This window comes from Zalophus californianus, chromosome 7, assembly GCF_009762305.2.
Source record: "Zalophus californianus isolate mZalCal1 chromosome 7, mZalCal1.pri.v2, whole genome shotgun sequence".
In the NCBI taxonomy this organism is placed as follows: domain Eukaryota; kingdom Metazoa; phylum Chordata; class Mammalia; order Carnivora; family Otariidae; genus Zalophus; species Zalophus californianus.
This window is the reverse complement of record NC_045601.1, coordinates 116885629-116912623: the sequence shown is the minus strand read 5'-3', so window position 1 is coordinate 116912623 and position 26995 is coordinate 116885629. Positions and strand designations below refer to the sequence as shown.

At 45.8% G+C, this 26995-nt stretch overlaps 2 protein-coding genes across 4 annotated transcripts; one reads left to right on the top strand and one right to left on the bottom strand.

The window, feature by feature from the left end:
- Positions 1 to 1831: 1831 nt before the first annotated feature.
- Positions 1832 to 20789, bottom strand: VPS52 (VPS52 subunit of GARP complex). Of its 2 annotated transcripts, XM_027601897.2 has the most exons (20): positions 20442 to 20789; positions 19521 to 19605; positions 19319 to 19371; positions 19061 to 19136; positions 18803 to 18870; positions 18324 to 18499; positions 17567 to 17717; positions 17170 to 17270; positions 16926 to 17058; positions 16725 to 16782; positions 16239 to 16372; positions 15614 to 15769; positions 15034 to 15152; positions 14514 to 14637; positions 14138 to 14233; positions 13915 to 14022; positions 13626 to 13691; positions 3034 to 3145; positions 2710 to 2828; positions 1832 to 2508 (listed from the first exon to the last, which is right to left on the bottom strand). In XM_027601897.2, the coding sequence occupies exons 1-20, from the start codon at positions 20529 to 20531 to the stop codon at positions 2362 to 2364; spliced, it is 2172 nt and encodes a 723-aa protein (XP_027457698.2). In that variant the 5' UTR covers positions 20532 to 20789; the 3' UTR covers positions 1832 to 2361. The 2 variants fall into 2 exon arrangements, with proteins under 2 accessions (XP_027457698.2, XP_027457699.2); XM_027601898.2 differs by lacking the exon at positions 19319 to 19371 and having other exon boundaries at positions 1841 to 2508; positions 20442 to 20752.
- On the top strand, positions 20509 to 26550 carry RPS18 (ribosomal protein S18). Of its 2 annotated transcripts, none has more exons than XM_027601900.1 (6): positions 20509 to 20514; positions 21453 to 21551; positions 25816 to 25902; positions 25990 to 26091; positions 26199 to 26290; positions 26430 to 26550. In XM_027601900.1, the coding sequence occupies exons 1-6, from the start codon at positions 20512 to 20514 to the stop codon at positions 26503 to 26505; spliced, it is 459 nt and encodes a 152-aa protein (XP_027457701.1). In that variant the 5' UTR covers positions 20509 to 20511; the 3' UTR covers positions 26506 to 26550. The 2 variants fall into 2 exon arrangements, with proteins under 2 accessions (XP_027457701.1, XP_027457700.1); XM_027601899.1 differs by lacking the exon at positions 20509 to 20514 and adding an exon at positions 20916 to 20973.
- Positions 26551 to 26995: the final 445 nt, after the last annotated feature.

The following is a 26995-nucleotide window of genomic DNA, read 5'->3' as shown; positions in this document are numbered from 1 at the left end:
TTGTTGACTTTCTTTTTTTTTATTATTATTTATTTATTTTAGAGAGAGAAAGAGAGACAGTGAGAGAGGGAACACAGCAGGGGTAGTGGGAGAGGGAGAAGCAGGCTTCCCGCTGAGCAGGGAGCCCGACGTGGGGCTCGATCCCAGGACCCTGGGACCCTGACCTGAGCTGAAGGCAGACGCTTAACGACTGAGCCACACAGGCGCCCCACATTGACTTTCGATTAAGTCGCCTGTCTTGAGGAAGTCTTCCTCGCGGGGTATCAGAGGCCCCTTTCTGTGGGGAAACTGCTCTCGGTCAAAACAGCGTGCACCTCCCCTATCCCAGGTCCCAAACCCTGAGCGAACCGTCTGTGCACCTCACGCTGAGGCTGGAGTCAGGTCAAATGTGAGAACTGCATCCCCCAAAGTTTTAAGTTAGAACTGGGGGAGGGGGTAGGTGGGCGAGGAATGAGAAGCGAGAAAGGAAGTCAGAGGGACAGAGGATTCCCGGAGCGAGCTTGCGGCCCTCGGAGCCCAGCACACCACCACCCAGCACGCCGCAGGCCTCAGGGAATGTCTGGGGCAGAGTCAGGCAGGGTAATACTGGAAGGACGCCGAGAGCAGGGAGTGAGTGGCCGTGACGGCGGGTGAGGTCAGTTAAGGACACTGCCCTGATTCCGCCCCTGAGGCGTCTGGGCCAGTCAGGAGCCGCCCACAGTCCCCCCCCCCCGCCCCATCACCCAGTTCCCCACCCCACCCCCGGCACTTGGGCCTCGGGCGCCAAGGCTCTCAAAGCAGAGGAAGCAGGTCTGACGTCTGGCTTCCAATCAGAGCGCGGCTCTCGGAGATGGGCGGAACCCAAAGGCGGCGGGAGCTGGAGAAATCTCCCCTCCCGCCACGCCCCCACGCCGTGGCAGCCAATCGGGAGAGCCTGCCAGCCAGGGCCGTTTCAACTCGGCCTCCCGACGCGCCCACCTCCTTCTTCTCACCGCCCTCCCGCGGGGCGGACCCGGACCCAGCGCTTGGCAAACTCCGGGCGCCTTTGAAGACCCTTCCCCTCCCTGCCTCGGGGGCTGGGCCCGCATCCAGAGGGCCTAAGCGGGGGGACAGAATTCATTCTCCTTCCGTAACTCTTTGGGACCTGGGAAGGAATGCTCAGGCCACAGGGGAGAAGGAAACATCCCCAAATTATCATTTTCTCCGGACTGCCTGCGCCTTTTCCCTAAAGACTTAAAGGCGCCTCCGTGTCTCTCCGGTCTAGAGTCTTGAGTTCAAACGAGGTGTATAGGTGCAGCAGGAAGGCTCCAAGTCAAAACACAGAAATGGATGAAATAGGCATTCTGGAAACCTGTCCTACCGCTGCCCGTCCTACGCCTGCAAGGGCTGTGCCAGCCACAACCAGAGGAGCTAAGAGCTGATGTTGAAGGAGAGGGGACAGCCCCAGGGTCAGCTTGGCGGGGAGGGATGCAAGGAAAGCCCGCGTTGGGGAACCAAGGTAGCCTGTGGGACAGTGCCTGAGGCCGCACAGCCATGTTCCCAGCCCTTGAGGCATTTGCCATTTTATTTTATTTTTTGAGGCATTTGCCATTTTAACCAGGGGCCACCTTCCTTCATCAAGTTGGTTACTCATGAACTAGTCCCCTCCCTAAAACCTCCCAGGCCAAAGAAATGCAGCCATTTCTTTGGCCTGAAGCAGCGAGAGGTTAAAGGTTACTATCTGTATCCCTTCTTTCTGGACACCCACCAGAAGGGAGGTAAGCCCAGGAGGTAGCCACAGCCGAAAGGTGACCTTGGAGCAGAAATGAGGGCCACTTGAAGGCCCCGGGAGGACGGAGATGGGAAAAGAGTTTTACGTCATATTAAATACTGTTTTCTGCAGACTGGCCTTGGAGTAACTCTCAAGCCAGGAGGGAACTGGTTAGTGTTCAAGTTTCTGAGATCTTAGGTCAAAAAGCTACAGAAAAGAAATCACTGAGTGGAGGAAAAAAATCAATGACTTGCCTTGCCACCAATTCCAAGAGTTGAGGCTTTGCGCCTCAGGACACGATAACAAGAGTTGAGTAAACCAAAGATTGAGACAGCGAAGGTTTTACTGGGGGAAGAGAACTTGGGTGGGGGGGGTGAGGGGTGGTAAAATTGGGAAAATGATAAAGGCTGTTTTGGAAGCCCGGGGGAAGTGGTCCCAGGTTTCAGTACACCTGAAAACAAGGGGATCCAGCTTATCCTAATGAGGCAGGGTCCAGAGAATGAAGGCAGGGTAAGGCATGTCAAGGACCTGGGAGGCAGGTGGAAAACTGGTAAGGAAACCCCAGGTGAAGAAGTCTGGGACGGGGTACAGAAGTCCATAGAGAAGGCCGGTGGATCCCAGGGTCCAGCACATCAGAAGTTAGGCTTGTGTTTCTTGAGCTCCACCATTAGGTGATGAATGTTGATGAGCTCAGCCCGGGCAGGGAGAGCTCGGAGCTGGGGCTGCGAGAGCACCCGGTGGAAGCGATGATAGAGCTGGATCAGCTGGGTCAAAGCTCCCTGGTCAGAGAAAGTCATGGAAGGATCAGGCTGTGGGGTGGTGGTGCTAAAGATGACGTTAGGAATTAGGCTAGGGCTCATCCAGAACTTTGGGCATGCTGGATATTGAAGATCAAGGGTCACCTGGACGATGCTGAGCCCAGGGAAAACCACTAGTGACGGGAGCTGAGGGGGGAGTGAGGCCCGGGAGCTACAAGTCACCTGGATGATACTGGTTCCATTTCTGAAGTTGGTGAAACTCCGCATTACATCCTGACTCAGAGACTCCACTGATGATTTCCAGGAACTACCAAAGCCACGGATCAGCTGAGTAACCCGGGCTGATGGCAGGAGGAAACAGGGAGGGTGTCAGAGGAGGACCTGGCTAGGTGATCTCTGACCCCTAAATCCTCCACAAGGCACAGCCCTCCTCAGCATCCAACCCGATTTTCCTGCTCTACCCCTCCCCGTGGAATCTGCATCCTCTCATTTTTCTTTTCCACTCCCCTTACCACTGACCCCACCACTACCACATCATCTTCATACCTTCTTCCCCTCGAAGTCGCTCAGCCTGTCCACGCTCAATCAAAGCCTCAGCTTCCTTCACAAATGCCACCAGACCCCCAAAAGGGGGAGACAATAACTCTTCAATGAATTCCTGTAGAAATAAACACACACACACACACAGAGTCAAGTGTCCTGGTGTCAACAGACTTCCCCACTTCCGGCATCATGACTGACCAAGTCCTCAGAATATTCCCAGAGCAAATTATATACTTGAAGACACCCCTGGTCTCAACAAGAGGTGGGGGAAATCTCCAAGGAGTCCCTCCAAAAACAAAAACCAAAAAACTAAACTTGAGCTGGGAGCAGAGCAACGAGAAATTGGGATCAGGGCCGGAACCAGAGGGGTGGGCAGCTGGGAGAGGCAGGGCTGCCAGAGGCAAATGGCCATGGCAACTCTGCTCTCTGGAAACCGAGCCTGATGCCAGATATAAGTGGAGACGCGGAGCCTGGGTCTCTCGCGAGAGCCTCAAAGGGGTGCTGATGTAGATGGAGGTGGACTGCATCTTACAGCCACTGCAAAAGCAGAGGCAAATCCTCTTGACAGATAAATATCCTCAACCCCATTTTAGGCCCATATGACACCCCCTGACTAAGATCAAGCAATGATCTCAAAGATCGTCAGACACATAAGGAAGGAAACTACTCTGAGAGGCAGGAGATAATAAGCAATGGACTTAGACCTCCAAAGACTGCCAATATCAGAACTGTCAGATATATAGTGGTTGTGTGTTCTGTACAAAATGTTCAAAGAATTAAAAATATAGACACAAAGATGACGACTCAAGATTAGGAATGGACACACTTGAAACAAAATGAAATTTTTAAGAAATGACTTAAAAATTTTAAATGTTTTTAACTTTAAAAAAGTCAACAGGTTAAACCGCAGATTAGAAATAGCCGAAGAATGGTTAACAGCAAATTGAAATTTATAATTGAAGTAATCACTTAGAATGAAGCAGAGAGAGATAAGGAGATGGAAAATTTTGAGCCACTGAGAGGTACAGAAATCTAATTCATGGATGTAGGCAGTGAGCACTGATGGCTACTGACAGAAAAGGAACCAAGACGACGTATGTGTCCCGATGGAAGTACACACCACTAGCTCTCAATTATCCTGGAAAAAAAAAAAACCAACTGCAATCTGATCAAACCTTTTCATCTAACTACACACTTATGGGGAAAAGAAACAGTTTAGCCACACCATGGAATGTGATCCGCAAAATCCAGACTGTATGTTAGTCTACATGACAAATGACTCCGTGACTGTTTCTTCCACAGATAAATTGCAGAGAAGGGGAGCAAAGATGGAAGGGCACTCTATAGATTATAAAGAGACATATGTATGAACCATACATGGGTGCTGATTTGAACCATAAAAACCATTTATGAGAGGGGCACCTGGGTGGCTCAGTCGGTTAAGTGGCTGCCATCGGCTCAGGTCATGATCCTGGGGTCCTGGGATCGAGCCCCACGTCCAGCTCCCTGCTCAGTGGAGAGCCCGCTTCTCCCTCTCCCTCTGCCTGCCACTCTGCCTACTTGTGCTCTCTTTCTATCTCTCTGTCAAATAAATAAATAAAATCTTTAAAAAAACCCCAAAAAACCATTTATGAGATAACTGGAAAAACCTGAATACTAGCTCTTTTAAGTGAGATCATTTTTTTAAAGTGTAATATGTTGTGGTTTTTAAAACACATCCTGATACAGGAGAAGAGATGATGTATAAGATTTAATTCCAATTAACTGGGGGTGGGGCGCCTGGGTGGCTCAGTCAGTTGGGTGTCTGCCTTCGGCTTGGGTCATGATCCTGGGGTCCTGGGATCGAGCCTCAGGGAGCCTGCTTCTCCCTCTCCCTCTGTCCCTCCCCTTGCTTGTGCTGTTTTTCTCTCTGTCAAATGAATAAATAAAATCTTTAAAAAAAATAACTGGGGGGCAGGTACGGGAGGATAAGCAATGAGCGCTGATAGAGATGAAATAAAACTATCCATGAGTACTTACTGACTGAAGAAAGTCTGTGATGGCACCTGGGGGGTCCACTATGCCATTCTCTATATTAGCATGTGCATTTAAAATTTCCCACAATAGGGGCGCCTGGGTGGCTCAGTTGTTAAGTGTCTGCCTTTGGCTCAGGTCATGATCCCAGGGTCCTGGGATCAAGCCCTGCATCGAGCTCCCTGCTCCGCGGGAGGCCTGCTTCTCCCTCTCCCACTCCCCCTGCTTGTGTTCCCTCTCTCACTGTGTCTCTCTCTGTCAAATAAATAAATAAATAAAATCTTTAAAAAAAATAAAAAATTTCCCACAATAAAAAGTTAAAATTGGGGTGCCTGGCTGAGCTGGTAGAGCATGTGACTCTTGATCTTGGGGTTGTGAGTTCAAGCCTCATATTGGGTGTAGAGATTGCTTAAAAATAAAACCTTTAAAAATTAAAATAAAAAAAAATAGAAGGGCTGAATTAAAGTGGGGGGGCAGGGAGAGAAATCCATAAAAACAAGAAACCCAAGCTAGATAGTAAGATCTGGTAGGGTGAAAGTGAAACAAACTACTTCCATTTAAAAATAAAATCTTTGGGTGCACCTGGGTGGCTCAGTCGTTAAGCATCTGCCTTCAGCTCAGGTCATGATCCCAGGATCCTGGGATCCCCACACTGGGCTCCCTGCTCCGCGGGAAGCCTGCTTCTCCCTCTCCCACTCCCCCTGCTTGTGTTCCCTCTCTCGCTGTGTCTCTCTCTGTCAAACAAATAAATAAAATCTTTAAAAAAATAAAAAAAATAAAGAAATAAAACCTTTGGGGTGCCTGAGTGGCTCAGTGGGTTAGGCGTCCGGCTCTTGATTTTCGCTCAGGTCACAATCTCTGGGTCATGGGATAGAGCCCTGTGTGGCGCTCAGCATGGAGCCTGCTTGGGATTTTCTCTCCCTCTGCTCCTCCCCCACCCCCCACTTTCCCTCTAAAAATTAAAAACAAAAAATTTTTTTTCTACTCTTCCCACAAACCATCCATTTATAGCCACTGAGGGACATCAGGTAATTAATATGAGACTGGGGAGATATTCCCAAGAATGGATCTTTCTATAATTGAAGGATCTTCATTTGTAATATCACTTTGAACAGAGATTAGAGAACCAAATTCAACCTATTCCAGTTGTCCAATGCAATAACCCACTCTTAACAATAGAACAGTGAGGGACACAGGGAGTGTACTGCAAAGGGAAGTTCAGCGAAGAGCAACGAACTGTCCTGTCTACCACAGTAGCCATGACTCACATGTAGCTATTAATCACCTGAAATGTGGTTAGTTGTAACTGAAATATGCCATAAGCATAAAATACATGCCAGACTTCAAAGACTTCACATGGGAAAAAATTTAAATAATTACCAACTTCTTATTGGTTACATGTTGAAGTAATGATATTTTGAATACAGCAGCTTAAACAAAATACAGTAAGTTCATTCCATCTATTTCTTTTTACTGTTTGAAAGGTAGCTCCTAGAAAATTTGAAATGACTTAAGTGGCTCCTATTTGTGGCACATATTGTATTTCTATTGGACAGCAGTGGTCTAGACTTGGAAGCTTTCTTTATGCTATCAACTAAAAGAGAATGTTAGGGAAAAAAACATTAAAAAAGAATGTTCTGATAGCTGAGGAGCTGACCAGAGGGAAACAGTGCGCTGGGCTTTGGCCAGCAATCTTTCCCACAAACAGTATCTAGAAGCAGCCCAGCAAAAAGGACCAAGAGCACTGATGCCAGGTGGCTCCCTGGCCAATCTCACAGCACCTCAGCTGCTCTCAGCAGAGCCCCCCGGTTTAAGGGAACTGCAGTTCTGAAGGCAGGGCTGACATTCCCCCTGGTCACCTAACGGCAGGGGAGGACAAGTTTTCTTTCTGGTCTTCTTACATGTTTATTTTACTAAGAGAGAAGAATGGGAAAGTTTAACCTAAAACTAACCCAACTCCAGAAAGAAAGAAGAAAGAATGGAGAAAAAACAATGTTGAAAAGATATGGCTGGGGTGCCTGGGTGGCTCAGTTGGTTAAGCGACTGCCTTTGGCTCAGGTCATGATCCTGGAGTCCCGGGATCGAGTCCCGCATCGGGCTCCCTGCTCAGCAGGGAGTCGGCTTCTCCCTCTGACCCTCTTCCCTCTCATGCTCTCTGTCTCTCATTCTCTCTCTCTCAAATAAATAAATAAAATCTTTAGAAAAAAAGAAGAAAAGATACGGCTGTGAGGGACGCCTGGGTGGCTCAGTAGGTTAAGTGTCTGCCTTCGGCTCAGGTCATGATCTCAGGGTCCTGGGATCGAGCCCCACATCGGGCTCCCTGCTCATCAGGGAGTCTGCTTCTCCCTCTTCCTCTGCCCCTCTCCCTGCTTGTGTTCTCTTGCTCTATCTCTCAAATTAATAAACAAAATCTTAAAAAAATATATGGCTGTGAATTTTCCCAAATTAATGAAAAAGATAAATTCAAAGACCCAGGAAACACAAGATACCAAACAAGATAAATAAAGAGAAATCCACATCTAAATATATTGTGGTAAAACTTCATTATACCAAAGAAAAGAGGATCTTTTAAGAACAGTCAGAAGGAACAGACTGCCGTTTCTAAATGTTGAGAGAAAATAATTTAGAATGTGACAGTAAGCCAGCAAAACTATCTTTTTCTAACAAAGATAAAATAAAGGCATTTATATAAAAACAAAAATGAAGTTCACTACCAACAAACTTTCACCAAAATATTTCTGTAAGATTTACTTCAGGAAGAAAAAAAATGACCCCAAAAAGATAATTTGAATTTTCTGGGAAACATGCATGGAAATCCAGATAAAAGTTGTCACTATAAAATGGCAACAATTAAAAGTTGAACAGAGGGGCGCCTGGGTGGCTCAGTTGGTTAAGTGTCTGCCTTCGGCTCAGGTCATGATCCCAGGGTCCTGGGTTCAAGCCCTGCATCGGGCTCCCTGCTCCGCGGGGAGTCTGCTTCTCCTGTTCCCTATACCCTCCCTGCCGCCCAGTCCCACTGGTGCTCCCTCTGTTTTTCAAATAAATAAATAAAATCTTTAAAAAAAAAAGTACAACAGAAATAAAATACTGGTCACTAATAGCATAGAAGGCAGAAGGGGGAGGAACGACTAGAGCATTAAAGTATTTTCAATGTTTTAAAGTCTACATATGTTTGGGAGAGTGGTTAAATATTAAGTTTAAATGTCAAGCTAAATATGCAAAGAAGTATTTAAAGGACAAATTCTAAAAGAATGGAATATGAAATCCAAACAGAAAAAAACACAGTGTGGAGTCTGTTTGAGATTCTCTCTCCTTCTCCCTCTGCCCATCCAGCTTGTGAGTTCTCATGCTCTCTCTCTCTCAAATTAAATAAATCTTAAAAAAAAAAAAACTAAAAATGGTAGAAAAAAGTCCAAATGTAACACTAATCATCATAAAAATAAACAGATTAAATCACAAGTTAAAAGGCAAATAACCCAATTTTTTAAAAGTTCCAGCTATATGCAATTTATAAAAGACTTAAAATGTAAAAACATAAAAAGACTGAAAGTAGAAGAATGGAGATAAGTTAACAGGCAAATATTAATCAAACTAAAGCCAACAGAGCTATGTTAGTATCAGACATAACAGGCTTTAAGAAAAAATTATTAGGGCTAATGTGGGTCATTATATCGTGACAAATACTTCAAGTCACCAATAAGATCTAACGATTCTAACCTTTTAGGAATTTAGATAAAATAAGCTGAAACTCTATAAAGCAAAAGTTGATAGAACTGCAGTGAAAAAGTGACAAATCCATAAATTTCAAAACATATCTCCCAACTATTGATAAGTCAAGCCCACACAAAAATAATCAGTAAAGATGCAGATAATGTGAACAATACAATTAAAAGGCTTGGATCTCCACACTTAGCAATTAAAGAATACACATTCTTCTCAAACACACATGGGACATCTACAAAAGTTGATCATGTAACTAGGCCACAAGTGAATCTAAACAAACTTCCAAAAATCAGCACCAAAAACCACGTTCTCCATCCACAATGCAATTAAATTATACATTAATAACAAAAAGATAAGAAAACTACCTCTGGAAATTTTAAAACACTCCTCCAAAAAAACCCTCATAGATCGAAAAAGAAGTAACTGAAATATACAAATTCTTAGAACTGAATTATTTTATTTTTATTATTATTTTAGAACTGTTTATTTTTAAAAATGCTACATATTCAAACCTGCAGAATTCAGTAAAAGCAGTAATCTGAGGGAATTCCATTGTTTTAAATCTTCAAGGATGCTTTTGCTGGCAAGTTCTATGAAACCTTTCAAGGAAGAGATCATTTTAAGCTTAACACTTTCAGAATAGAAACAGAAAAGGTACACCTCCTTTCCCCCTCCTACAAATCCAGTATGACTTTGGTACCAAAACCATACAAGGATACTACAAGAAAAGAAAATCAATGGCCAATATCACCTATGCACAAAGAAGCAAAAATTCTAAATGAATTAGACCAAATCCAGAATGGTTTAACATTCTAAAATCTACAAATGTCATAAACCATAAAATTGATAAAGAATAAAAGCCATATAATTACCTCAACCATTGCAGAAAAAACACATTCTTAATAAAAAATTCAATGATTTTAATAAATAATAACTGTTGGCATACTAGGAATTGAATACCAACTGTTGGTGAGGATGTGGAGAAAAAGGGACCCTCTTGCACGGTTGGTGGGAATGCAGGCTGGTGCAGCTGCTATGGAAAATAGTATGGAGGTTCCTCAAAAAATTGAAAATAGAATCACCATATGATTCAGTAATTCTACTACTGGGTATTTACCCGAAGAAGACAAAAATACTAATTTGAAAAGACATATGCACCCCCATGTTTATTACAGCCTTGTTTACCACAGCCAAGATATGGAAACAAAGTGTCCACTGATAGATGAACAAAGATGTGGTATGTACATACAATGGAATATTAGCCACAAAAATAAATGAAATCTTGACAGTTGCAACGACATGATGAATCTAGAAGGTATAATGCTAAGTGAAATAAGTCAGCCAGAGAAAGACAAATACCATATGATTTCACTCATATGTAGGATTTAAGAAACAAAATGAAGTAAAACAAGAGACAAACCAAAAATCAGACTCTTAAATACAGAGAACAAACTGGTGGTTGCCAGAGTGGGCAGGTGGGGGACGGATGAAATAGATAAAGGGGATTATGAGTACACTTATCTTGAGCACTGAGAAATGTTCACAATTGTTGAATCATCATATTGTACACCTGAAACTAATATAACACTGTATGTTAAATTATGCTGGAATTTTAAAAAATGAATTACTGATATGTAATGAAAAAATAGTAATAATAATAACTTGGCATACTAGGGATTAAAAGGAATTTTCTTAACCTCTGAAAGGGTATCTATAAAAAGCCTATAAAACAAGACTATAAAAAATTTTCTTAATCTGAGAAAGGGTATCTATAAAACAGCAATATTACTCTTACTGGGGAAATGACAAAAGCATTCCTTTTAAAATTAGGAAAAGATAAGGGTTCTCACGATCATCACTTCTACTCAATTATTCAACTTTGCGCTGGAGGTACCAGCCAGTACAGGAAGAAAAAGACTTAAGAAATTCTAGACTTAAGAAAAAAAAAAAAGAAAGAAATTAAAGACTTAAGGATTAGAAAGTTAGAACTAAAACTGTTGTGCCTATATAGAAACACACACACACACACACACAATCTCCAGAAATGTTATTAGAAATGTAAGTTAAGGAGGTGGCTGGCTATATGGTTGATATACAAAAACCAATAGCATTTCTATCGGCAGTTCAAACAACAAGAAAATTTCTTTCTAAAATAATAATATTTAAGTATCAACAGTTTATTTAAAGGACAAATTCCAAAAGAATAGATCAGAAAGCCTGAACAATCAGAAAGAAAAAATGTGATAATTATTCCTCGTAATTCCTAGTACTCCTAGTAATTACTCCTAAATAAATGTGGATTTACTCCTAATAGGAATAACTACAGTAACAACTTCTAGCACACTAGGGACTGAGAAGAATTTTCTTGACCAGATAAAAGGCATCTATGAAAACACTCACAGAAGCATTACTCCTAATGGGGAAATGATGAAAGCATTCCCTCTAAAATCAGGAACAGGATAGGGGTTCTCGATATTACCCTTCTACTCAACTGCTCAACATTGTCAAAGAGATCCTAGCCAGGACAGTAGGAGATCAAAGATGTACGAAATTAAGAGCAAAGGGTTACAGAGGATTTATTCACTCCTAGGGGGTGAAATCTGCATATTACACCTGCCTAAGAATAACTGACAAAAGATCTGCAATGTCTTCGTGCTGAATACTACAAAAGGTTATCAAAAAACATTATAGAATATCTTAAAAAATGGGAAGCCCATGTTCATGGATGAGAAGTTTCACTATCATAAACTATCAATTCTTCCAAACTGATTCAAATTGATCAATGCAATTCCAATCAAAATCCTTAAAGTTTTTTCAATGTGAAAATTTACAAGCTGACAATAAAATTTATATGAAAAGTCAAGAGGTCAATAATAAGAACCTCCTGAAAAAAGTAGAATTTGCATAATTGCAAAGCATAATTAAAACTGCACTGCAGGTTAGACAAATTGATCAATGGAATAGAACAGAGGCAAGACATACATCTTTATAGTTTCCTACGTGATAGAGGCACACTGTAGATCAAGTGGAGAAAGAAAGGGATTTTCTATAAATGGTTCTGTGCCCATTACTATCTATATATAAAATATTAAATTAGATTCCTACCTCACATCATACACAAAACCAATTCCAGGTAAATTTAGAGCTTAAACATAAAAGAGCAAAATTCTATAACATTAAGAAGAAAATGTAGTATATTTTTCTGACCTTGGGATAATACGAGATTTCTTAGATGAGACAGAAAAATCAAGAAAAGATCAGTAAAGTCAATCATGTTAAAATTAAGAATTTGTCCACCAGGGGCGCCTGGGTGGCTCAGTTGGTTAAGCAACTGCCTTCGGCTCAGGTCATGATCCCAGGGTGCTGGGATAAAGCCCAGCATCAGGCTCCCTGCTCAGCCAGAAGCCTGCTTCGCCCTCTCCCACTCCCCCTGCTTGTGTTCCCTCTCACGCTATCTCTCTCTCTCTCTCTCTCTCTCTCTATTAAATAAATAAATAAAATCTTTAAAAAAAAAAATGTGTCCACCATAAAACAACATAAAAAAATAAAAAGTAAATAGAAAAAGCACTGAAAGATATCTGCAACCTATCAAAAGATTGGTTTCATAAGTATAAAAACACTCTTATAAATCAAAAAGAAATACACAAATAGCCCAATTTTAAAAAGGTCAAATACTATGAAAGATGTTTTACAGGAAAAGAAAAATCTGTATGACTTTTGAACATTTGAAATGATGCTCAATCTCATTAGTAATCAGGAAAATGCAAATAAAGACCCCCAACAAAATACCTACCAGAATGGTAAAGATAGTTTGATAATACCATGTGTTGGAGAAAATATTGCTCAGTGAGAATTCTTACACATTGCTGGTAAGGGAAAAACTGGTATACCACTTAGGAATCTGGCAGTGTCTCATAAAGTTAATTGCTGGCAAATCCTCTAAGCAACAAGCCAGTGCTGACTTCAAAGAGAAATTTTTATAAAACTTATCTCCATCTACATGCACTAAGAGACATAATTGTTCACAAAACAATTCTCACAGTAGCAAAAAACTAGATAATCCAAATATCCACCTGCAGAATACGTTATATTCACACAACATAAAATTATATAAAGTAAAAAAGAATAAGCTGCAGCCATATATAATAATACGATAATGTTGGAAAAATTATGCATGAAAAAAATCCTGTGATTGTTTTTATGTCACTCAAAAATAAAACTAAATGGCAGCTCCTGGCTGGCCCAGTGGGTAGAGCCTGCAACTCTTGATCTCGGGTTGTGAGTTTGAGCCCCATGTTGGACATGGAGATTACTTTAAAAAAGTAAATAAATAAATAATAAAAAATCTTAGAAATAAATAAAACTAAGTAATCATTGTTTTGCCATACTTAAAGGCGTATTTTTTTTTAAAGATTTTATTTATTTATTCATGAGAGACAGAGAGAGAGAGAGAGAGAGAGAGAGAGAGGCAGAGGGAGAAGCAGGCTCCCAAGGAGCAGGGAGCCCGATGCGGGACTCGATCCCAGGACCCCGGGATCATGACCTGAGCCGAAGGCAGACGCTTAACCATCTGAGCCACCCAGGCGCCCAAGGCGTATTTTTAAAAGCAAGAGCATGGTAAACACAGTATTAGGTCGAGAGATTTAAAAGAGTGACAGGCAAGGAAATGGGGGAGGAAGAATTCATTGTTTGATGCTGGTTATCACCAAGGTATGTGGGGTGTTCAGGGGCATGTGTACCATTAAAAAAAAACACAAAAGGAAATAAAGCAGACCAATAGTTCCAATTCTGTGTACCTGAAGCCCTCTAACTGCCACTCCCTACAAACATACACACACGAGACTGTCCCACCCCCCTACCTGTGTCCGAGCATTGAGCAGCTGCTGGAAACTCTCAACCTCCTTGCTGTCATCTGCAGCCCGCTCCTAAGGGAAGACAAAGGGAAATCTCAAGTGTGGGGAGAAGCAGCCCTTCACTTCAGGATATCCTTTTCCTTCCACATTTACTGTACTTGGCCAGGCAATGGGCCAAGCACCAAGAATAATACATGAACGAGACCAACATCATCTCTGTCCTCCCGGAGCTCACAGAGCAGTGGGGGAAGCCAGACTCTCCGGGTAGGGAGGAAGGGAGACATGGTGTCTGTACCATCAGCACACCCAGCATCATGTCATAGTTGTTGATCAGAAACACAAGCTGCTCCTTCCTTGAGGAGAACTCGGCTGCCACCCGGAGGACAAAATTCTCTACTTCCACCTGGAAAAGCCAGAAGGAAGAGGTGACACAAGGAGGCAGGAGCACATGGCCCTCGTCACACCCCAGGCCACCGCCGCAGCCCGGCTGCCAGGAAGTCTCTCCTGCCCACCCTCACCTGTAGCTGTCCCAGCAGCTGCATTGTCCGTTCGTTGGGAATTGTCTGATTGATGCTGACAAGAGCAGACGAGAACTCTGCGTATCGGCGTGTGATCTGGGGGAGAGAAAGTGGGAGGAAAATCACACCGGCCCCCTCGCCCAACTAACACAATCTCCCAAGTCCCTAGGAGCTAGCCAATCAACCTCTGTGACTCCCACCCCCAATCCCTCTACCCAACGGTGCCCGAGTCACCCTGAACCTAGACTGCCCCCCACACACAGTGTGCCCAGTATCCAGCCAGGCCCGCAACACAACTGGGAACCTGGCCAACCCCACAGTGAAGCTAAGAGCCCTGCCTTTCAGGAACCCCTTTGTTACCCTTGCCCTCTCTCACATAGTGGGGCCGAGTATCCAGCCCCCCAAGGCGCTGAGGGTCAGTGCTTCGGACACTCTGGACATTCATCTCCAGAATCAGCTCAAATCGTGGCCACAGCAAGGCAAGCACCTGCTCCCAGTACCTGCAGGCTTGATCAGAATCAGAGATCAGCTGGCAAGAAATGGGGGGGGGGTATCATGATGAGCACTGGGTGACACATGGAATTGCTGAATCACTGTATCATACACCTGAAACTAATAGAACACTGTATGTTAACTAACTGGAGTTAAAATAAAAACTTAAAAGGCCAAAAAGAAATGTGGGGCGACGGTGGTCGGGTTTCTGTGGGGGAACCCAATTAACAGCTGAGGGGTGGGGGAGGCAGGACTGGTATGAAAGTGAGTCAGAAAGCAGTATTGTCCCCAGGCAGATGAACGGGAGTAAGACTCAGGGTGTCGGGTCAGTAGCAGCCCAAGGGTCAGGGCAGGGTCATGTAAGACCAAGGGTTCAAGGGCATCAAGGACCAGAGCTCAGTGACCTGTCCAGGGCAGGAACATCCCTCTTCGCTGCAATGTTGCGGAACCGGAGGACGATGTGGATACAAAGAAAAACAGCAATGGCATCGTAGCAGTCCGTGAGATAGGACTCCAGGTGTTTCTGTGATTCAGGGACAGAGTATTGGAAAAGGATGTTTGTTAACTCTGTCATCCCCAGTGGCTATGGACAAATGCACATGTTCCTCTGGGGATGCAGCACTGGGAGGGAAGGGAGTGAGCTCTCGGGAAATGGTCCCTCGTTCCCTGTCCACTGGCCACTCAGGTGGTCCTGCTGCCTTGCCCATCAGGATCTATGCTCACAAGCCCATCATAGTAGAAGTCAAGGCTGAGCATCATTTCGGGGGCCCTTAGTTTTCAGATGCTACTGCCTGGGTGTGGGTCAACAGTAGGGGCAGCCTCAGGGACCCCAAACTTTGAGGGCTTCATATACTCTGTACTAGGCTTAGCCATTTTAGAAGGAGGGGGTCCTGGTTTGAGGACCACCAGAGCTGTGAGCCCACTATGGTGCTGCAGAGGACTGAGGACAAAGGGATCTGAGAGCACGGGAGCTGGGGGTCTTACCAGGGTCATGCCGAGCGTGCGACCCATGACAGCATGGAAGAGGTCGTGTGCAGCCGAGCCGGACACAACGAAGAAGTCACAGATGAAAAGGTACTCACGGCAGGAATTGTCTAGAAGGGCATAGTGCTGGCTTCGGAAGAGGGCCTCGAATGGATACTAGGGTGGGAGAGGTGAGAAAGAGAGACAGAAGGGATGGACCCCCAACACTGACTCCCATAGATATCGCTGGAAAAATCAACAAGCCTGGGTAATGAGAGCTCAGGAGGCCCTTCCCATCGAACCCAAGTACAGGCTGTGAAGGAGCACCCTGAATGGGTACTGAAATGGGAGGGGGACGAGGGGCACAAGAGAAGAACCCACCCCCACCTGCTGTTACTATGCCACCCACCTCCACCACCTGCCTCATGACGTTCCCCTCAGTCAGTCTCGCCCTCTATCTGTCCTGAAGTCAATGGTCTCAACCCTCTGCCCATCACAGAACACTTGGGCAACCCAAGAAGGCCACTCCCAATTCTAAGGGGATTGATACAGGGAACTGCACGGTGGGGAGCTTTGCCTATAGGTCTGGCCTCCCCCCACCCATGCTCAGCATCCCCTCATGACCGACTCTTGGTCCTTCCCCTACCCTCTGTTCTCCCCGCTGGGCGGTGTGGGGCACCAGGATGGGGGCCTCCAGTTCAGTGGGGGAAATGACAGAACCACGGGTCCCCAGGGTGAAGATGGTGTTCCTGCTGCGGAGGGAAGGCTTCGAGAAGAATCGTGAAGGGTCAGAGTCAGGGAAAACCATAAGATCACAACTGTGACAAACACAGAGGCTCAGTACCTTCAGGAACTGCAGGCAGCCAGACACAGCCTTCATGTCCCTCTTTCCCAGTACCAGGGCCCCACTCCCCCTGACACCTGGGAATGGACTTCAGAGAGCTTCTACCCTCCCCACGTCATATGCAAAACTATGTGTCAGAAAGGCATGTGACTTTTTCTGGGGAGGGGGGGCCATAGCCTTTATCACATTCTCAAAGGTTTAGGCCCCAGAGAAAAAGGCAAAAAGCAGTGTCTTTGAGGCACCCTCACTGTCAAGGACTAGTAGGTGGGTTCCTCAGCTCTAGGATATCTTTCTTTGCTGTATCTTCTACACCCATTAGATCATCCTTCTCAGCAACTTCCTCGTACTAGGAAAAAAGAAACGAGAGAACTGGTGACCATCTCTTCCCATGGTGTGATAAGAAAATTTTTTTCCACTGTCCAGTCTTGACCAGGTGTGGTCCCTCTTCCCAGACCACATGCCTAGGAATGCCTCTCTCTTTGGCCTCACCTGCACCTTCATGAGCCGCCCCAGGTAAGAGCGATAGTAAGACAGGTAGATCTTGCTCAGTGTTTCCACGTACTCATCCCTGACCTCCTTCGCTGTTGCTCGTTCATTGCCCAGCAGAAACTGATAGAAGAACCTGGGGGGGCCGGGGACAAGTCAGTCTCCCTGCCTCCCCCAAAAAAGCAAACACTACATGGGCAGCTCGACAGCTCAGAGACCATCCCGAGCACTTCCTCTGGGCAGTGACCTGTACTTCAGCAGGGCCGTCTGGGGGATTTGATAGTTGGTCATTGGTTTTCTGAAGGAATAAATTTTCTGAAGAATGAACTCTCGGATCTTCGTCACCGCCTAGATGGGGGGGGGGCACGAAATACAGGGCATTAAGCTGCAACCTTATGACTGTTTGGGAAACAGCAGGGAAGTGCCAGATGTTATATATAGGAGGATGGAGAGTGGAGAATACCTCTTTGGTATTTCTGAAAATTTTCAGGGGAACCCAGAGACATGATGATGAGCTCTGCCAGGTAAAGGCAGGGTGAAGTTCTTGGGGACGGGCTACAGGGTGCACTGCCAGGGAAACCCAGGTTGAAGGTGTCAGGGAGGCTGGTTCTAGTAATCTCTGGGGTATCATTCCCACCCCTCACCTTGACCCGGAGCCGGTCGAGTATGCCTCTGACATCAGCGCAGGCCGCTGTCCCTCTACCCTCCTGCTCTCGGACTGCAGCTGCCTTGGCGTCCAGCTCCTGCAACTGCTCCAGGAACCTGGGCTCTGTCACTGGTGCCTCCAGAATTGCCCTGGGTAGCAGGGGTGGGTGGAAGGGATTAGGAGGGAGACCTGGACATTGATAGACCCCAAACCATATCCCTTACATCCTGCCTGTCGCCTCTCCTTTCTTTTTTTTTCTTAAGATTTTATTTATTTATTTGAGAGAGAGAGAATGAGAGACAGAAAGCACGAGAGGGAAGAGGGTCAGAGGGAGAAGCAGACTCCCCGCTGAGCTGGGAGCCCGATGTGGGACTCGATCCCGGGACTCCAGGATCATGACCTGAGCCGAAGGCAGTCGCTTAACCAACTGAGCCACCCAGGCGCCCACGCCTCTCCTTTCTTATGCTGAATCATGTAGTCAGGATATACGTACAAAGTTTTCTGTTCCTGAAACCTCCTCTCTGCCCCATGCCCATAAGCCTTGAACCGCCCCCCCCCAACTAAATGCCCAACCCTGGATAATTCCTAATCTTGGATGCCTAAAGCATACATCAAGGTTGAGTTGTCAACCCACCCATCAGTTTCTGGAAGGAACTCGATGACCTGAAGCCGGAAACCCATGTGGTAAGTAGGGGAGGTCACCCTAGCCCATCTACCTGCTATAGACATTGTAACTCTTCAAACTGGCAACTCACGTGATCAGAGCAGAGGGCACTATCAGACCATCGACAAGTTCCCCAAGTTTTCCCCGAACTGCCTGGCGGTTTTGAAGCCGAATGTTCATGGCTCCTGACTGTTCCTGCAGTGTCCGGATCTCAGAGCTGATAGAGCTGAGGTCACTCTGAAAAGCTCCCAACATCTGCTCCATGCGCTGGGGGAAGGAAAGAAGATGTTGCTGGAGGGCCACAGGGTTGGCAGGGGACAAATGGGCCACCTAAGTTTATTGGTGAAGTCTTCGATATCAGTCCATGAGGGTGGCAGGTGATGAGGTAAGAGGTGCCCCAAAGGTCACGGGCAATTAACATTAGTATGGCACTAACAACGAAAGAGGCTGCTGAGGTCATCTTGAAAGTGAATCTAACTATCCCCACCTGAGGCTGATGACCTTAAGCATGACAGCAGAGACCATGGTCTGACTCAGGGTTATTAGGGATCACAGGTCATGGTTACTAACCTCAAGAACAGCATCACAGGCTGTGATCTGGTTGTGCAGAGATGCTATGTTCTCACTCTCTTGAATATCTGACCCACAAAAAGTCAAGGGGGCTCACCATAAAGGTGGAGATTCTCAGACCTGCAGGACCACTCCAATTTTTCCCTGCGATGACAGAAACCTCAGAGAGAAGGTGTCAGCCCCAGCTGGGCTGCCTGCACCATGCTCCACAAAACCCCTATTTTAATAACATCACCCTTTTTCTCTACTGGAGGATACAATCCCGGATGGATTTCTGCTCAATCTGCTGTAGCTCCAGCTCAACCTGCTTTGAATAATGACGGAGATCCACACCCTGGGAGAACATAAACGCGACAGGTTAGGACAAAATCACAGTGAAGAGACACTGGGACAGGATAACAAAGGACTAGAAGATGAGACACCAGGATAATATTATAACAGCGAGACTGTTTCCTTTTTTTCTTCTTTCAGGGGAGGGTAAGTGGAGGGGAAGATCAGTATAGCAGAAAGCCTCACCGTTTTAAGAGCTTCCTTTACTAACTCATCCTCCAGATTTGCCTGAATGTGAACTGGAAATAGAAGTTCATCATAAGGGTCCAGCTCCACAGCGCCCTCTCCCGCAAATGAACATCTGTACACCAATCCCTGCCTTATTACTTCCAGCCCCCACGCCTCTCACATCAGAAGCAGTCTGCATCTACCTCGTGCCATCGCTTACCATCCACTTCATCCAGGATGAATTCATCAGAGGAGATGTCCAATTCTCCAAGTTGTAATGGCTCCTGAAGACCAGGACCACCCCCCTGAAGAGGGACAAGTTAATGGGAAAGGACAAGGAAGAGAGAGGGAGAACAAATATAATGGGATGATCCAAATACCTTCAGGGAGTGGGGGAAGTGGGGACAGGCTGGGATTTTACTGGGAGCCATAGATACTGAGTTAAAAAATTCCAAGAGTTTCACACTGTACCCAATCTACTACTTGGGGCTTCTGGGTAGGGAATATGACAAAGAGACTTGCAAGCCACCAAGAGAGTAGAGGTGTCCCAGTGAGAAAAATCAGGGGTTGCAGAGAACAGAACAGAACTTACAGTTGAATGTAGGATACCCAGACTCCTGCTATCCTAGGTGTTCTATCACAATCCCTGTGGAGATCACCAGCCCTTCTAGAAATGTCAGCTAACAGTGTTTACCTGCGTGCCAGGTACCATCTTTCATACATCATTCATGTAATCATAACCAACGATCTATATGGTTAAGTCTTATTATTTCTTTCACCTTATAGGTGTGGAAAGTATGACACAGAAGTCGGTCAACTTGCCCAAAGACACACAGCATTCAAGAGGCAAAGCTGGAATTAGAACCCAGGCAATCTGACGAACTTTTACACTACACTGCTTCTCTATTCCGCCCCCAAATCTGGAAGTTAATTGAAATTCTGCCCCTGGAACCTGACTCTCGGCCATTCTGATTCCCGCTCAGACTCAGGCCCGATCCCAAGGAGGAATATGGAAAGCCACACAGGTAGCATCACCGGTAGCAGCCGCTCCCCCCACCCTTGTGCCTAGCTCAGCCCGGGCCTTTCTGACGCGAGGACCACCGGACAAGACTCCGCAAGAGAAACAGCCCCGCGTTCTCACCAGCGGGCCCTCCTCCTCCTCCATATCTGAGGCCCCGGCTCGCAACATCAGCTCTCGGGCAGCTGCCGCCATGGTCGCAGCAGCGGCCATTCCGCTCAGCCTCACTTCCGGCAGCTGTCAGTCGCTGAGTCCGCCCTGGGGTGGACCAACAAATCTTAGAGGGTCTTGCAGAGCGCGAAACCGTTCCCAGATATTTGAATTAAGTTGTTGACTCCAGCCTTCCCCTTTCAGCCTAACCACTTCACCCAGCTGCAAATGGGAATTGGGCGTCTTGAGCACAATCCCACCCCGGAACCTTTGCTGCTCTCCCTCTCAAGAACTTTACGAACTGTAAAGAGACCGCACCGGAAGTTGTGGCAACGAATAGAGATTCTCAGAAGTCGAATTGGCTCTGGCACCCGCGGTTTCCGGAAGCGCTTCAGGATGGTCGCCCCGCCTCTTCCGCCTGGTAGCTATATAAGGGTACTACGTCACTTCCGGTCTCTCTTCCACAGGAGGCCTACACGCCGCCGCCGCTGGGGCCGCCGCCATGGTAAGACTGGAACCAGTGCGGGGATCCGGCGACATCGGAACCGGGATACGGAAAGTCTCCTGTTAGGGGGCTAGAAATGCCCTATTCTGGGGGTTTGCAACTTTCTGTGTGAATCTTTGAGTCGCACCCATGGGAAGGAAGGACTGAAGACATCCAGTTCTGGCGAGTGGGTCAGAGGAAGAGTCTCCCAGGGCGCTCGAAAGCGGCTAAAAGTCTTGCGTGTGACTGGGGACAGCAGGTCCCCGCCACTCAGAGTGTACGTTTGGGAACGGGCAGAAGATTTGCCCCCTCCCAGAGGTTGCGTTTTCCCGAGCCTGAACGCTTCATGTTCTGCTGCGTGCAAGACTGACGAGTTTGTTGTGAGAAAACTGAAGGGGGGGGGGGTCGTTGCTCCCTGTATGACAAGCTTGACGTTCCTCTTTGAGGTTACTGTTGGATGGTAGTTCACAGTGCCTGATTTCTCCCTCTATCTCTGTCAGTCTCTAGTGATCCCTGAGAAGTTCCAGCACATTTTGCGAGTACTCAACACCAATATCGATGGGCGGCGGAAAATAGCCTTTGCCATCACTGCAATTAAGGTAAAGTAGGGTAAGGACTGAAGCATATAAATGAAACTGGAGTTAAGACAGCTGTAAGTGAGACAAGGTCGAGGAAACCTGTTCCAACCAGATCACCTTAGCTGGTGGGTAAAATAAAGAATGGTTAAAAGAGTGACTAGTTCCTTTAACCCTTTACCACAATTGCCCCAAAAGGTAAGTAATGAAAGCCAGTCAGGTCAAGCCAAGATACTTCTCTCCTAGGGGATGGGGAGTGGGTTGCCTTGTCTACTGGAATTCGCTAAAATTTTACTGGACCATAAGCCATGGTCCTCTTGTGAGGTTCATGCTAAGTTTGGTTTCTGTCCCCCACAGCAATGCATCATAACAGCAACCCTTCCTGTGAAATCTGTATGCCCTAGAAATTGTGTAATTTTGCATGTGGGGGGTAGAAATGCCAACAGACTCCCCAAGTGTGAAGAAACCTATAGTTGGGAAGTGGGAGGGGTATCACCACATCGTAAGCAGAGCATTTATTCCAATGCCAGAGGTGAATGAAATGCATTTCCAGTTGATGGGAACCAGTATTTGGTTCATTGTATGCATTAGGTCGGTGAGCACAAGCTTGGGTGTGTTCTTTGACCAACCTAATGAACTGGCTTTCCAGTGGGGGACTTTATTCTACTGTATTTTGTTGTTGTTGTTGTTAATACGTATAACTGTGGATATGGCTGAATGTGTTTTTTGCCAGTGATAACCCCGGGGAGGGGGGTGGGCAGGGACAGTCCTATCTTGTTCACAGTCCCCAGTTTCTGGTGCATAATAGGTGCTCATACAGTGTTAGGGAATGGATCCAGGGATACTGTAGCCTGGTTTCAAAGAATTTAAAGGAAACATAAATACTGTATAGATAACTTGTTCAATCAAAACTGTATCTTCTAGCTTTGGGTCACAAGATTGATCAGATTTCCATTGGTTTTTCATGTTCTATTGGAGGAAGCACAGCTTTCATTTGTTCTTAAATGGTAAATAAAAAGATTGCTTCCTTTTTTTTTATGCGAAACTAGGAAGGCAATGTAAAATATACTAGTACCTTTTTAAAGGTTGCTATGAGGCTTAAATGGAATAGTGAATACAGACACTAATATCTCAGAGGTCTATATAACGGGTTCAGTTCCAGGCAATAAAGTGAGTCAGATGAATGTTTTGGTTTCCCAGTGTATATGCAAGTTACATTTACACTGTAGTTGATATTAAGCATGTAAAAGTATTATGTTTAAAAAAAAAACTACATACCTCAATTTTAAAATATTTTATTGCTAAAAAATGTAAATCATCATGAGCTTTCAAGGAGTCATGATCACAGATCACTATAACATAATAATGAAAAGGTTTGAAATACTTGGAGAGTTACCAAAATGTGACACAAGCACAAAGTGAGCAAATGCTGTTGGAAAAATGGCATTGATGACTTGTTTGATACCGGATTTGCCACAAGATTTCGGCTTGTAAACAAACGATATCTGCATAGTGCAGTTAAATAAGGGATGCCTGTATAAAAGATGGTCATGGTCAGTGGGATGCTTGTGTTAAACCCTTTCTCTCTGCCGTTTTGAAATTAACTGGTTTTGTATTTACTTTCATTAAATATGTGTCAAAGTCTCTGTAGTCCATTTAAAACGATTGAACCAAAGGACTTTAAGGTACTTAATGAACTTTGTAATTCTTTTAGGGATCCTGATGCTTTGCTGATCACTGGGAGAGGTTATTCCTAGAGATAGATGATAGAGATTTTTTTTGCTAATTGTGTGGAGAGCCAGCAAATGCAGTTAGCTTGCTCTTCCTCTGGTGAGAGAACTAAAGCTCGAATAGGAGAGGGTCTTTTGTTAAGGACCCAGAATGGAGGAGTAATACTTGGAAATTGGAACAAAGTACGGTATGGGGAGGGGATTCTTCAAAAGATGTGGCTAAAGAACTGGTGAGATTAATTGGCTGGGGAAGGATGAAGAATGGAGTGGAAGTTGACAGTAAGCACAAGAGGATATTGAAAGGTAATACAGACCCTATAAGATTATTCTATGCCATGATTCCTTTGTAATTGTTTTGTTTCTACTTGTAGACTTTTGCTATGGGTATTTAAGGTTGGCTGATCTTCTGCCCTTCCTCTAAATCAGGGTGATACTGCCCTCTGCAGGTTATTTGGAAACCTGGGAGGAAGGGGTTGGAGTTGGGCATAATCCCTGGGAGGTACCCACTGGCCTTGTTTATGAGGAATCTGTGTCCTGTCCCGTGAGTAATTCTGCTAAATACTTTCCAAGAGTAATACTAAGTTGGTGTCAACTCTTCTATTATATGGTCAAGGCCCTTGGACCACCAAATATGAGTGATGGTCCCCTGAGTATACTTAACTTCTGGATGGAGAAGACAGGGGTGGTCTCCTTGGAAGAGAAAAGGGATCTAACTTAGAAAGTTGGCAGGTCAATGTCACCCCAAGGGCTATCAGAAATCTTAGCCAGAGGCTTTTGGGTGTATCTGTCAATTAAGCATCTGTCTCTCCATCTCACTTCAGGTCTTAATCTCAGGGTCATGAATTCAAGCCCCCCCCTCCATTGGGCTCCATGCTGGGCATGGAGCCTACTTTAAAAAAAAGCTTACAGCAACTCTATAAAAACTTGATTGTGGAAAAATTTACACATTCGAAAGTAGAAGGAAGAAAATTTCGCCCCTATGAAACACCATCTAGCAAAAATTCGAAATCCTGTTTCACCTATGTTCCCTATCAAAAGTAAATCTCATACATAACTATTTTAACTGTAAATGTTTACATTTGAGACCTTAATCTCCTCTGTTGGGTGGGGGGGGGTGGGGTTGTGGGTTTTGTTTTGTTTCAAGATTTATTTACTTGAGAGAGAGAATGCGTGAGCGGAGGGGGCAGAGGGAGAGAGGAGCCCAACACAGGGCAAGCTTGATCTCACAATCCTGACATCATGACCTGAGCAGAACCAAGAGTTGGACGCTTAGCTGAATGAACTACCCAGGTGTCCCAAGACAAACTCTTCTGAATCAACCTGATAATTTAATTTTCTAAGTCACTTTTTTTTTTTTTTTTTTGAGCAAGAGCATGCACAAATTGGGGGTGGGGGCAGAGGGGGGGGAGAGAGAGAGCAGCAGATTCCTGGCTGAGCAGGGAGCCCTACCTGAGGCCTGATCCCAGGACCAGGAGATAATGACCTGAGTCGAAGGCAGATATATAACCTACCAGGTGCCCCTCTAGGTCACTTCTTCACAGAGGAAATATCTTTTCATTTCTTGGGGCTACTGAGACAAGTCACCACATACTTGTTGGCTTAAAACAACAAAAACTTACTCCCATAGTTGTGGAGGCCAAACATCCAAAATCAAGGTGTCAGCAGAGGCATGCTCCCTCTGAAGGCTCTGGGAATTCTGTCTTCTGGTGGTTACTGGCAGTCCTTGGTTTTCCTTAGCTGTGTCGCTCCTATCCCATGGCCTTCCACTCTGTCCTCGTTTCATAAGGACACCAGGCATCGGATTCAAGGCCTGCCCTAATCCCATGTAACCTCATTTAACTAACTATATTCGCGATGGCCCTATTTCCAAATAAGGTCGCGTTCTGGAATTCTAGAATATGTTGGGGGGGCTGTTGTTTAACCTAGCACATCATCCTTCGCTATTGACATGTTCAAGTGGCAAGGAGTACTGGTCTTGGTGCTGATACAGTGCCACCAGTGTAAGCATTATAGTTCTTTTCAGTTGGGTTTGGGCACTTAGCTTCCTGTGGCCTGGTCATCTCTGGGCACTGACCAAATCCAAGTTTGTGATCTTGGAAAAGTGATCATTGTGATGGGGTCACCTGCCCAAAGAATTATGACCCTTAGAGACCCAGAGCACCACAGTCCTACCCCTTGATCAACCATGTTAATCCAGAAGTCCCTAGTCTTGCTGCATTGGTGCTGTATTAGCTTTGAGAGCATCAAGCCTTTGGTTTTCCACAGTGCAGAGACGAGAAGGTACTGCTCTTGGGTGCTGCTGCAATGTCTTTAATAACAGCCAACATCTGACAGCTGTATATGCTGGGCAGTGTGAAAAGATACTGCTTTTTTGAGACCTGGGCAGGGGGTGGGGGGGACCAAAACTTTTTCTCCTGTTCAATGGTTATGTTTTGTTTCTAGAAAAGTAACGCACTGGGTGGTTGCAGGCCTGACCTTTGTGTGCTTTTTGAATAGTGGGGCTATAAAGGGAACCAAAAAAATCAGACTCAACCCCAAATTCCAAAACCTCTCCTCAGGGTGTGGGGCGAAGATATGCTCATGTAGTGTTGAGGAAAGCAGACATCGATCTCACCAAAAGGGCCGGAGAGCTCACTGAGGATGAGGTGAGGACAAGGAAGGGGGGCTGTGGGTTGGGCCTGCCTTCGAAGGGAAGCCCTCTGTATGTATCTGACCTTTGTCCTACCTGCCAGGTGGAACGTGTGATCACCATTATGCAGAATCCTCGCCAGTATAAGATCCCAGACTGGTTTTTGAACAGACAAAAGGACGTGAAGGATGGAAAGTACAGCCAGGTGTGTACTGAGATGGGAGAGATTAGGGAAGAGGTAGGGTGTCTAGTTAGAATTAGTTGTAGGAGGTCAGTGGGTAGAACATTACTCACCCTCTCTTCCAAATCCAGGTCCTGGCCAATGGCTTGGACAACAAACTTCGTGAAGACCTGGAGAGACTGAAGAAAATTAGGGCCCACAGAGGGCTGCGCCACTTCTGGGGGTGAGTAGGGATGGGAGTCTCCTCTCCCTCCCTGCCCTGCCCCTAGACTCCCAGAGATTTGTCATGCTCTGCTTTCTCTTTCCAGACTTTTCCTTTGCATTGTGTATAACCTGTGACTCTTCTCTTTTCTCACCTGCAGACTTCGTGTCCGAGGCCAGCACACCAAGACCACAGGGCGCCGTGGCCGCACCGTGGGTGTGTCCAAGAAGAAATAAATTTGTAGGCCTTGTCTGTTAATAAAATAGTTTATACACCTAAGGCTTCCTTCTGTGTGATTCTCTTCATTCTTCTGGGGACCCTGATAGGGGAAGCTATCACGCTGGGCCCTGTGCGTGGTTTTCCTCTCTCGGTTGATCGCCTCACTCAGCTTCCCAAACTAGCTGACCCGCCTGGGTTAAAGCAATGGCGCAAAGATGTTAGCACTCCCCGCCCTACCTGAAACAACCCTGTGGTGCCCGCCTTCTAAAGGAAGAGGTAGGAAAAACACCCCCGCCCCCTTGGAGTCCAAGGCAGCTTCAAGACAACCAAGGCCCCCGGGCGTTGGTGTGCCCAACGGCTTGGCAGTTGTGGGTACCTTGAGCCTAAGCAGTTGATGGTCCGGGGAGTATTTTAAGATCTTGACACCCTTAGCCCCGCCGGGTTTCTTTAAGAAAAAGGGGGGGGGGGTGGCGCCGAGGCCGGGAAGCTGTGGGCTAACGGTACGGA

Coding starts and splice junctions, on each gene's coding strand:
- RPS18 (XM_027601900.1), top strand. Junction 26,092..26,198: donor AGGATGGAAAGTACAGCCAG/GTGTGTACTGAG, acceptor TTCCAAATCCAG/GTCCTGGCCAATGGCTTGGA. Junction 26,291..26,429: donor GGGCTGCGCCACTTCTGGGG/GTGAGTAGGGAT, acceptor TCTCACCTGCAG/ACTTCGTGTCCGAGGCCAGC.
- VPS52 (XM_027601897.2), bottom strand. CDS start 20,531: ATGGCCGCTGCTGCGACCATGGCGGCAGCTGCCCGAGAGCTGATGTTG. Junction 17,271..17,566: donor TCGACCGGCTCCGGGTCAAG/GTGAGGGGTGGG, acceptor CCCCCCATCTAG/GCGGTGACGAAGATCCGAGA. Junction 14,234..14,513: donor TGGATACTCGGCCCCACTAT/GTGAGAGAGGGC, acceptor TCTCTCCCCCAG/ATCACACGCCGATACGCAGA.